The sequence below is a fragment of the Glossina fuscipes genome, unplaced genomic scaffold, assembly GCF_014805625.2.
Source record: "Glossina fuscipes isolate IAEA_lab_2018 unplaced genomic scaffold, Yale_Gfus_2 1, whole genome shotgun sequence".
NCBI lineage: Eukaryota > Metazoa > Arthropoda > Insecta > Diptera > Glossinidae > Glossina > Glossina fuscipes.
Window position 1 is genome coordinate 11902273 of NW_023998415.1, and position 12807 is coordinate 11915079.

Consider the following 12807-nt stretch of genomic DNA (forward strand, 5'->3'; position numbering starts at 1 on the left):
TACCATCAATAAGAAAAACGGACAACCTCACGTTAGATACGATGTGCATATGAATAAATATATTTCCTTTCTCTTATTTTTTACATGCATACATGCAAACATATAAAAATGAATAAACAAATAGTTAAAGCAAATGAATTTTAGCAAATATCTATAGACAAATAAAAAATGGAATAAAACTCTTGTTATTATTAAAATCACTCTCTCACACATAGCTACACACTTATCCATGATATGAAATTAGAGAAACAGTTTAAAAAAAAAAAAAAATTAAATTCATTTAAACGTGTTTTACTCTTCAATTTTAATATTTATTAATTAGTCTACAATTTAAAATAAGCGAAAAAAAGACGGTGTGAAAAAGATGAACATTTTAGCTAAAATTTTTTGTATGTTTTATTCTCCAACAAATGAATATAAACAATATTTTATAAAATTACAATTCGCATTTGTTGACTCTTATTATTTTGATCTATTGCAAGCACTTAGGTTGTTCATAATTAATTAATCAATCAGCAGCTACTAAATGGTTTTCATGTTTAATGGTAACATTATTACAAATATTTTTGATAATCTGATTCCTGCTGGTCTTGGTAATGCTGTTATTAACTTTTAATGAATTTCCCGATGCGTTATTAACAACAATAGGCTTGTTTTTAATATTGGTAAGGATTTCTTCTTTAACTTCAATTTCCTCGTCTTCAGTTTCAGATTCATATTTTTTTTGTATATATTGTTTTTGCTGTGGTATAGTCAAATGTAAAACGCATGTAGGATCATCAAATATATTTGGTATTGGTTCTTGACATACAACAGCCGATTTCTCTACTTCGCAAGCTTTGAAAAGAATTTGCTTCTTATCCTCCAATACATGTTTACGACAATATTTGCAGCAGGGCAAAGAACGATCACCGCATTTAACGCCACCTTCGGAGTATATACATTTGATAAAGCCGGTAGTTTTAGGGGCATAACCATCACCCGATCGATTTCGTTTCTCTTTAAATTTTTTATATAAAACCGCTTCTACCCCGTGGCGACGATGATACGAATTTAAAGCCTTCAATTTTTCATATAAGATTCTTTCTCTTCGAGTTTCTCTGACTTGTTCGTGTATGCTGCATAAATGTTCTCGTTCTCGATGCATAGCAGCTAAGTAACGACGTCTTTTCTCACGTAAAATATGATGCAATCGATTAATTTGATCAATATAGAGACCTTGAAGCTTAGTTAGCTTAGCTTCTGAAATGCGTAATGCTTCCTGCCGTGTATAAATGCCAGCATGTTTAAGAATATCCTCCTCCTCAGAGTCTATGCTTTCATTGTCCGATTCATTGCATTCAGGACCGCGGGAGGTATTATTCATACAAATTACCTCTTCATCCGACGTAGTATCCGAAGCATAATCCAATATACGACGGCGTTTACGCATCGTGGTGGTGATAACGTTCAAAGCTTTGACATGTTGATGGCTAACTGAAATTTACGGATCATTTATAATAGCAACAATCATCAAAGAAAGAAAAGGACATTATAGGTCGGATTAATGCCGAATAGCCTGATATCCAAACACATTCCCGGCTTTCTTATCTTTTAGCGAAAATCATTCAATATTATTATTATTATTTTAATTTTAGACTAATGAAATGAATTCTTAGACTAAAAAAAGACATTGAGCACTAGCAACACAGGCTATCGGCTCTAATTTAAATAAATGGATATTAGATAGTGAGCTTAGTAGTATTAAAAAAGTAATATATTGAATTGATATTCTGTTCTGAAGCTGATTGTAGAATGTTCAAAGGGTTAATCGTTCAAAATGCAATACTTCTAGCCTCATTCAATATTAAAAAACCTATATATTATAAAGGGTGTGAAGATAAATTCGAATTTAACTAGTAAAGACACCTACCATTTCTGTTAACATACGAGTTTGGCAACTCTGCGCGTGTCTTGTAGTCGCGTTTTTATTCTGTCAACAAATATATCAATTTTTTTAGTTGTATTTCTTAACTTTTTGCTTTATTCGTGTTTAAATTTAAAAATTCTCTAAAAGAATAAAGTGTGAATTTATTGTATATGAATTTATTAACCATTTATGTGAAAAAATCATTTTGGTTTATTGTAAGCAACAATTGAGCTCTTGGTAAAAGTCTCTCTTTTTGCCTTTTAATCTGTGTTTACAGTTTCCGTTAGTTTTCGCTCTATATTTACAGTGGGCAGGGAAGTGAGAAATTTGCTTTAATTTTCCTGAAAATTTGTGCCGTGGAAAAATTATTTTTTTTTTGTTTTTCTTTTTCGTTTTTTTTTCCTTCTTAAGCTACTTTTTTTGTTTTCAATGGACATGGATTGTTTATTTACTCCATGTCGTGCGAAAACTGGCCCTGAATCTGAACGATTCATTTCTTGCTGGTTGTGTGATCGTTTTGGACATGCAAAGTGTGCTGGTATTACCGGCCGTGCTGCTGATGCAGTCCTTGACCCTTCTAAAGGTTTACGATGGTCATGTCCTGACTGTAGAAAGCGGGATATTGATTTCTACAAGCTCTTCACGGAGACGAGAAATTGTTTCTCAGATTTGAGCAAAAATCTCGGCTCTTTGTGGGAGAAGTTTGAATTAATCAAGACTAGGTTTGATGAATGTCGGTATATTGCGCAGTCATCTTCCTCTTCAGCTAACATAGTCTCAACGCGTAGCGTAGCGTGTGGTTCGTCACCTCCTAAGTCCGTTTCGTTCGTGCAAGTTAGCGATTCCCTAAAGGCTACAAATAATGTTAGTGTTTCTGCTACGGCTGAGTCGGTTGGTAACATAGATGTTACAAATAGTCCGAGAAGTCCTTCTGGCTTGAGCTATGCTGAAGTGGCAAGGGTATCTCCTCCCATAGATGTCACTCAATCTTCTCAGGCGTCATTGCCCAAAACTAATAAGGGTAACAGTAAATCGTCCTCTCCTCCTCGCTGTTCGGGTGTAAATGCTGGTCGCCAAACTGAGCAAGCTGCTCGTGCAAGTGTGGTTACCCCCTCTATATTTTCCCCAACTCATAACTCCCCATCCGTTAACCCTGCTGCTCCCAGTACTGATGACATATGCTTGAAGGCAGTTCCTCCTAGAAAGGCCATATTTGTGTCAAGACTGGCACCAGATACATCTGTTGAAAACATAAGGGGTTATCTGGCTGCGAAAGCCCCTTCTGTCAATTTAAAGCGAGTTAGTATTTTCAAACTGGGTCCTTCTCAAGCTAGAGCTATCTCATCTTTTAAAATTCTAGTTCCGACCGAAAATATGGATTTGATTTTAAATAAAACTTTGTGGCCGGTTGGATCATTAATTAAGGAATTTATCCCTCGGGACCGACCCCGTAATGCGAATGCATTAGCTCTTTCCCCTTCAAAAAACTAAATACTTCTTCAGCCTCATTTTCTCTCATTTATCAAAATGTTAGGGGCCTAAACTCAAAAATTCGTTCTACCTTCCTAAATTCAGTGAGTACGGAGTTTTCCTGTCTGGTCTTCACTGAAACATGGCTGAAGCCAGTTCTACATTCGTCGGAACTTTTCCATAATTCGTTTCAAGTTTTCAGAAACGATCGTTTGTATCGCAATGGTGGTGGTGTTTTAATTGCTATTTCTACGGCACTCCCCACCTATTCGTTTGAATTTCCAACTACTCCCGATGTTGAATTTATCGCCATTCGAGTGAAATTTCCTAACAAACACTTATATGTGACCTGCTCCTATATTCCCCCAAATTCGGATATCTCTGTATATAAGAAACAGGCCGCCCTCATTTGTGAAGTGGCCAAGCAATCTAAATCTACCGATATAGTTCTTGCGTTGGGTGACTTCAACTTGCCTCAAGTCAATTGGTTTTACAGTGATAGTTCTGGCTGTTTGATTCCTTCCTCAACATCTGATAAAGCCGTTGTGTTCTTCAATGAATTATTTGATAATAATTTAGTTCAATACAATGGTACCCCTAATTGTAATGGGAGATTTCTTGATCTCTGCTTTGCAAATTTTCCTGAGGTTTGCGTTAATCGTTGTCTTCCGTTTAGTTTACCTGAGGATCCATATCATCCAGCATTGGGTGTTTCCTTTCATTACAAGTATGTTGGTTCGTTGAACCTCTATAACGTTCCAAATTCAAATTTTTCATATCAACGTTATGATTTCCATAAAATCAATGTTTCCTTACTAAAATCTCATCTTTCTCATTTTGTGCTCGATTTCTTAGAGGGAAGCATTGATAGCTTACTGTCGTCGTTCTACAATGTATTAAATCAAGCTATTTCTGCATCCGTTCCGATCAAGCAGTCCCGTCCTCGAAGTAAGAATTCCCCGTGGTTTAATAAGACAATTAAATACTACAAGAATAGGAAAAACAAGTTGTTCAAAAAATTTTCGAAAAATGGTTCTTCTTTCGACTATTTCGCTTACTCTGTTGCAAGGCATAAATTTAATTCCCTCAACCGCCAATACTACTGCAGATACCTTCAGTTTGTTAAATCCTCCTTGTTTGCTAACCCTAAATACTTTTTTAAGTTCGTTAATTCCAAAAGAAAAATCTCCATAAACCCGTCGTTTGTGTCGTTTAATGGCTCCAAGTCCTCGGATGATTTTGAATCCTCAAATCTCTTTGCGGAATACTTCCGACAGAACTTTTCAACTGTCAATTTTGATTTATCGGAAAATTATCCATATTCGATTTCTAATTCGGTTTCAATTCCTAACTTTGTTATATCGGAAAATGACGTTTTTGAAGGATTGAACTCTCTGAAATATAATTGTTCGCCTGGACCCGATGGCATCCCCTCATGTGTACTTATATCTTGTGCTGGCGAGCTTTGTGATGTTATCTCAAAGATTTTTAATAAGTCTTTGAATTTAGGTGTTTTCCCTTTGTGTTGGAAGACTTCTTTCCTTATTCCTATTCACAAAAGTGGTAGTAGGCAACTTGTAGAGAACTACAGAGGCATCGCCAAGTTGAGTGTCTTACCTAAACTGTTCGAGCGAATTGTGGCTCAGCATATAGCCTTTTCCATGAAATTGATTATTTCTCCTTTCCAGCATGGTTTTCGAAAGGGAAGATCTACGGTGACCAATCTGTTGGAGTTTACTTCTCATGTTTTCAAGGCTTTTTCTAGTGGTTCTCGCACTGATGTCATTTACACTGACTTTAGCAAGGCGTTTGATATGGTTAATCATAGACTTCTTAGATTTAAAATCCAGACCTCTGGCTTTCCTCTCTTCTTAGTTGAATGGTTAAGCTCTTCTCTGTATGGTAGATCATTCAGGGTTTTGTTTAACCTCATTACCTCGGATGAATTTCCCGTGAGGTCTGGCGTACCTCAAGGTAGCCACTTGGGACCTATTTTATTTAATCTTTACATCAATGATTTGCCCTCCGTGATTAAATTCAGTAAGATTTTAATGTATGCTGATGATGTGAAACTGTTTACTTCTTTTTCCGTAGAATCGCAATCACATCATCTTCAAAGTGATTTGAACAATTTGGTTGCATGGTGCTCCCTCAATCTTCTGAAGCTAAATCTAAATAAATGTAAGAAGCTTTCTTTCTTAAGAAGGAAGTCGTTTAGTACCCAATACTTCATTGATTCGCACAGGTTGGAAGACGTCGATTCGTTCATTGATTTAGGCGTTCTATTCGATTATAGGTTACGTTTCAATTTGCATATTGAGTCCTCGTTAAGCAAAGCTAGGTCCGCTCTTGGTTTTATAAAGAGGTGGTCCAAAGAGCTTGATGATCCTTATATTACTAAAAGGCTTTACACGTGTTTGGTTAGACCTATTCTTGAGTATGCCTCTGTTGTGTGGTCTCCTTCATATAGATGCTACGTTGGTTCAATTGAATCTATACAAAAGCAATTCTTGCTGTTTGCACTTAGGAATTTGGGTTGGGACCCGATTTCCCCTCTTCCACCCTATGAAAATAGGTTGCTTCTGTTATCCTTACCGTCACTCGAGAAACGTAGATTTGTTCTTGGGGTTTCCTTCCTAATCAAATTAATAAATGGTGCAATTGATTCGCCCGCATTACTTCGTGAGATTTGCTTTAATGTCCCTAACCGCTTCTCTAGGTACTTTATGTTGATAAAGCTTAGTCAATGCAAATATAACTTTGAACTGTTTAACCCGCTCAGAGTTGTTTGCAAGAACCTAAATGATGTCTATCATCTATTCTCATTAACGGACTCTTTAAAGTCCATTAAAGCAATATTGCTCAACAAGCGCGATTTACCTATGTCGTACTTAAACTGATTTAACCTTAGATTTTGTCATTATGAGTCGAAAATTAACTTGTTAACAATTATCGGTTGCCAAGCTTATGCATGTTTGCGATGGCTTAGGGGTTCACTTGCAATTTGGTCCTGTATCGGTTGTGGGCGTGGCTCTATGCTAATTGTGTACATGCTTTTTTTTTTTTTTTTTTTTTTTTTTTTTTTTTTCTCCCTATTTGTTTTATTGTACTTATACTAAGTTTTATTATTAAATAATTTTAAGATTTACTTAAGAGTCAATTGAACTCGACTGCCATTTTGTTTTAGTTGAGTTTCCAATTCGCTCGGCAACTCTGGATGAAATAAGACGCTTTCTTGCAGAAAATTCTTGAAAAATAAATTTTTTTTTTCAACAAAAAAAAGAAAAAAATTCTCCTTTTTTTTTTTGTTTCTGAAAACTCTTGAAGTAGTGAAAATATATATAGTGAAGTTGCGGCATTTAAACAAAATCAACAAAGGCTTCGACGTCCTTGTGCTTCTCCGCAAATTGCGCAGCACCACCTGCTGTCTTCAATCTCATCCTGACAAGACTCACTTCGTCAACTCACCTGTACATTGGACATCAAGTAGCGGCGATTCCTGTCAAATTCTTAAAACTGCTTTAACTTACAAGGCTTTGTTCTTCTTTGTCTCTGTCGGTTCCACCAAAAACGGCTGATTTCCATATCCCTTCTTTTCTCGGTAAGTCAGTTGATCCTTTTCTTTTGCCTTTAATCTAGCACGAAACCTAAAAGTCGCCCGCCCCTCAAGGGGGTGAGGCTCTCAAACATGTTATCAAACGATGATGATTTCGAAAATTTTGTTCGAATCACGCATAGCAAGGGTTCACTTAAAAGAAGAATCACAGCCCAGAACGAAGGTCTCAAAAAGATCATCTCTGATAAAAACAATTCATCTGTAAAAGACTTGACTGAGGATGTCAATATCACCTCCTTAAAGTCCCCGATCGCTCCCTCTAGGAATAAGCCTCCCAATAAAGACAGCTCTGTGAACAGTAACAATAATAGCAGTCCCATTAAAGGAAAGAGCTCAGACCCAACTAGTCCAAATCGTTATAGTGACGACACGACCGGTGAGTGCTACGTATTCATTGAAGTATGCAACAATAACCTAGAGAAACCTTTTCGCCTTAACTCAGATTTATTTTTTTTCGAACACATCAAAGATCTCAAATTTGATGGTTTTGATATTAATCAAACCATCAGCAATGGCAAAGCCAAACTTGGTTTTGCCACTGCGGTTGATGCCAACAACTTTATAATAAACAATGATTTTGGTCCAAAGTCTTGCAAGGCCTACATCCCTAGAATTTTCACAGAAAAATTTGGGATCGTAAAAAACATTCCACCTTCAATTAAGGAAGAGGACTTTCTCAACTCAGCTACCTCTGATATTGAAATCATTTCTGTTACAAGAATCCTCAGAAGAGACCCTGCAGACAGAGAAATGTTCATCCCAACAAACAGCCTAAAAATTGGTTTCAAGGGTAAACTAATTCCCAAGAGTATAAAATTTAACTATTGCAATATTCCAGTTGACTACTTCATTCCTTCCGTCAGGCTCTGCTATAATTGCGGCCGATTTGGTCACATCGCCAAATTCTGCAAAAGTAAGGAAAGCAGATGCCTGAACTGTGGCAAGTCACCGGCCTGTCCTACGGACTCATGCCTCTCAATCAAATGTCTAGGTTGCGGGTCGCTGGACCACAACGTAACATTTCGAGAGTGTCCAAAAAGAAAGAAAGAGGAAAATTTAAAAAAAATTTTAACCATCCAGAATTTATCTTTTAGAGAATACAAAGAGAAATTCTCTAACAACCCATACAATTTACTTGAAAACTATGACGTAAACTTCCCAGCAATGAAGGACAGCAATGCTCCTAACAATATCAGAGACCCTACTATTGATACAAATAATATTTTAATTAACAAAAACTTCAATCCAGTTTTAAAAAATAAAACAAGTATTCCCAAGTCCTTGCACAGAATGTCTCTCAAGACGCCCTCGACTTACAGTAACAAGTCGCAGGAGCCAAAAAAACCTACCCCGCCCCCTGAAAAGCATACTTTCATCAATAACCATAAATCCACTGAAATGGAGATAATTCTGGAAAAGATTTTCAGGATTCTCTCCATCTCTTCTCAAGAAGACATGCTTAAAACCATCCAAACAGAAATAAGTTCCCTTAAATCAAAATTTGATCTTTTAAAACAAGGTACATCTGGGTCGGCCCTATCATGTTCTAACATTTCTCATGACGTCCTTCCTACAGTATAACATACAAAACTTCAGGCGTAATGCCCATTCTCTTGATTTTTTCATAAATTCCAACCGTACTGATTTCGCCATCTTGAGTGAAATCTTTCTGTCCGATGAAAAAATTTCCGATCTCAAAATCTCAAATTACAACTCCGCTTATAAATGTAGAAGTGACGGCTATGGAGGTGTTGCCATCCTTGCCAGAAAAGGCATATCCTTCAAACAAATCCCATTTAAATCGACTGCTGACATAGTCATTATCAAAACCTCTTGTCTAAAACCTAATATCGTCATTGCTGCTTGCTATTTCAAGCCCAACATCCCCATTCAATCTTTCCGGGATGACTTTAATCGTCTCTGTGATATGCTCAATAGTTTCCACAATGTCATAATTGCAGGAGATTTCAATGCAAGAAACCCTTGCTTTGGTGACTCCGTGTCAAACAATAAAGGCAAAGCCTTGCAAGAAATCATTAAAGCTAGTAACTTCTATTGTCTGAATGATAATTCACCAACCTATTTTCACTCTACGACCAACAATTGTGGTAGCGTGTTGGATCTTACTTTCACTAACGCAACCCATCTCACATTCAAACGGGAGGTTAAAAGGGAAATTTTCCTGGGAAACAGCCACCACCTTCCTATTCTCTTTAATGCCACCTCTATTACCTCGTACAAGATAAATGACTTTATCTCGAGGAAAAAACTCCTAAATAATCTTATTCACGTATGTCTTGAGCCACAGGTCGAATCTATCCAGTGCTCATTTCAACAAGAAATAATTAACGCCAAATCCGACATCCAAATCTCGAATTCCTACTCACCAAAACCTTGGTGGAACGAGCTGCTCACTTCACAATTCCGTAGATTACAGGCTGGTAAACAAAAATTTTCCAAATACCCCAATATTTCTAATTTTGAAGATTTCAAGTTATCACAAAAAGAATGGAAGAAATCGATTAGAAAAGCCAAAAGATGCCATCGAGCCCTCGTTATCGAAGAACTATGCTCAAATAGCAATACAAAGCCATTGTGGAAATTTTTAAATGGTCATCGCACCACAAAAAAGAAATACAAGCACCCCATTTGGGATGATCTCAACAACAAATCCTACCTTGAATGGCTGAAAGCTCAAGTTCCCTCGACATGCGGTCTCCAAACCTCCTTACTTAACTCTCGGATGGAAAACATCTCTCCATTCTCCCTTGATGAACTCATGCACGTCCTTAAGTCGAAAAAGAAGTCCACAGCAGCAGGCCATGACGGAATCAAATATAAAATGATAAAGGTCCTTCCCTTGCCAAGCCTTCTAACCCTGCTATCTTCTATAAATGAGCGCTGGATGACCAACTCGTTTCCCACCGTTTGGCGTACAATTAAAATAGTGCCCATTCCTAAACCCGGAAAAGAAATATTCACCAACTCCAGACCCATATCCCTCTTGCCTGTTCTTCTAAAAATTACCAACCAAATGATTAAAGAAAGACTAACAAAATTCCTGAATCACTCACACCTTCTCCCGTCAAGGTCCTTTGCTTACCAAAAAAATATCTCCACCGGTATGTGCCTTAATGAAGTCCTTTTCACAATTGCAAATGAAAAAGCAAATGGGAACCAGGTAGTCATGCTTTGCTTAGACATTAATAAAGCTTACGACTGTGTAAACTTAGCGAAACTGGACCAAATTCTATCTGATTTTAAAATCCCGACACAAAATAGGCATTGGGTTCTCAACTTTCTTTCCTCGAGAACTCTCGTATTAGATTCACATACAGTCGAAGTTTGTGGAGGCTTACCTCAAGGTAGCTGTCTCAGCCCAGTTCTCTTCAACTTATACACAGCCGGTTTACATCAATTACAGGACAATTCTACCCATTTATTTCAATATGCTGACGATTTCCTCATCATCTCTGCTGGAAAATCATTAATGGAAGCAGTCCGTAACCTCGACACTAAAGCCAATCTTTTTCACAAACTTTGTGCAGACTTAAATCTAACTTTCAACCCGGAAAAATCAAAAGTCGTTCGCTTTGCTAAGGGTCCCAAAAAAATTTTTTACATTACAATCAATGGTATAAAAATCAGTCCGTCTTCCTCTTTTAAATTTTTGGGCAGAATAATCAACTCAAGTTTAACCACGCATGAGCATTACAAGGATAGCCTCGAAAATTGCAACACAGGCTCAAATGTCATCAAACTTCTGACCAACATTCACATCGGACTCCCACCTAGGAAAGCATTAAACGTTTACAAATCTATTGTTAGATCCAAAATTGAATATCCCTACTCTACATCGTGTAACGCTCCTGCGTATACATTAAAAAAAATACAAACCTTTCAACACTCAATCCTAAGACGTTGTACCGGTTTGTCCCCCTCAACACCAACATCAATTTTACGTTCCATCTCTTATGAACTCCCCGTTGCTAAGAGAATTTATCTTGTAACTGCAAAAGAGCTTCTCAAGGTAAAAATCTTCAAACCTGCCTTCTTTGACGAGGTCGCTTCCAGACACAATCATGTCATCAGTAGTTACTCTAACTGCTTCAAAAAATTCAGTAACATCTTCAATAAAGTTAACTCAATACCCTCCTGGAATAATATTATTCATGATAAATGCGTAGTTGAATTAAACTTACTTAATTCAATCACCAACTCAAAAAAAAAATCGATCAGGGTCTTGTCTTCGAATCGCTTGTCTGCAAAAACTTAACCACTTCGTCGAAAATAACTTCAAAATATACGCAACGGATGGATCTATCAATTCGGACATCTCTAGTTTTTCAATTATTGAATACCCAAACTTACTTATAGGAAAATTTATAGTTCTACAAGAACTATCATCCACTTTCATTGAACTTCTGGCCATCAGACAAGCAATCATCTACGCATCTGAAATTAAGCTGAAAAAATTTGTAGTTTTCTCTGACAGCAAATCTGCTCTAATTTTAATCAAGAACAAAGACCCATTCAATAAGTATGTCTTCGATATCTACAACCTTTTAAAAGATCCCAGGTCACTGCGGTTTTAGTATCAATGAAAAAGCTGACTTCCATGCTCGTCAAGCTAGGTTCGATGGTACAGTTTTGTCCATAAACTACCCCCCCAGCGAAGCTTTTCTGCTAGTCAAAAAACTCATCATAAAAGAATGGAAAGATGAGTATCATGTTTTAGCTAGAGAAAAAAGTGACCGGCTGTTCTACAAAATTTACCCTTTTTTGACACCCACGCTTCTACCTAAAGGAAAATTCACAACATGGGAATTTAAAGTTCTTCACCGTCTTATGAGTAATCACACCTACGACAAGGTCTATTTTAAAATGATCAAAGTCTCCTCCTCTGACATCTGTGAGGATTGCAATATTACTGAGTCTGCCGAGCACCTTATTTTTGAGTGCAGGAGGTTTGACATCCTTAGACAATCTTTCAGTATATTTAACCTGTATAACAATCTATATGAAATTTTTCGTGCTGGTAACTTTAGGCATTTGAAGCAACTGACTGCCTTTATCAAATCAGCTGAGTTTTCATTCCAATTTTACATTTAGTTTTTCTATTACAATCACGAATCGCCTACACTTTTTCTTTTATCGGCATTATTAGCCGGATCTTGACAGTACAGTAACAAGGACGGTGATTTATGGATTGACAGCGGAACAGAGCCTCTCATTGCGAACACTCTGCCACATCAGTCTACCTATGCTTAAATTTTTTCATCAATCGCTCTCAACTTCGTTTCTGGATTATGGATCTAACATTAACTTAACTGGTCCAATCCATCTCTAAACAAACAAAAAAAAAAAAAAAAAAAAAAAAAAAAAAATAGTTGAGTTTCTTGTATAAGTGGAATAAATAAATAAATAAATACCACTGTTAACGACTTAACAGAGCTCGTGTTAAATACTTACAATTGAGATATAGTTGGTTTGAAAGCCTAATCCGTCCATATTAAAAAAAAGACAATATTTTTGTGGACATTTCATGAATCCATATAAAACTACCTTTCAAACAAACTAAACAAATTCAAATTCTGCTTATGGAAACTATTTCTAACGGTATTTGAAATTTGGCAAGTTAGCGAAAACTGCATATGAAAAAACACCCAAATTTGACACTCTGGTGCGACCAAACTAGAAAATGTCGCCTATATTCACCTATGTCACGTGAGTCTATATGAAAATACCTATCGATTAAGCAAAAAAAATTCACACTTTGCTTTCAGGAACTATTTTTGCCGATTTTTTGAAA

The 12807-nt window shown here is 36.7% G+C and overlaps 1 protein-coding gene across 1 annotated transcript in view; it reads right to left on the reverse strand.

Moving 5' to 3' along the window:
* Positions 1-334: 334 nt before the first annotated feature.
* LOC119632268 (KAT8 regulatory NSL complex subunit 2) overlaps positions 335-12807 on the reverse strand; it is a 20918-nt gene continuing 8445 nt past the window's right edge. The window contains exon 2 of the mRNA XM_038025092.1: positions 335-1476. Within this exon, the coding sequence (XP_037881020.1) occupies positions 509-1476 (968 nt within the window). The 3' untranslated portion in view covers positions 335-508. The remainder of the gene's footprint in view (positions 1477-12807) is intronic.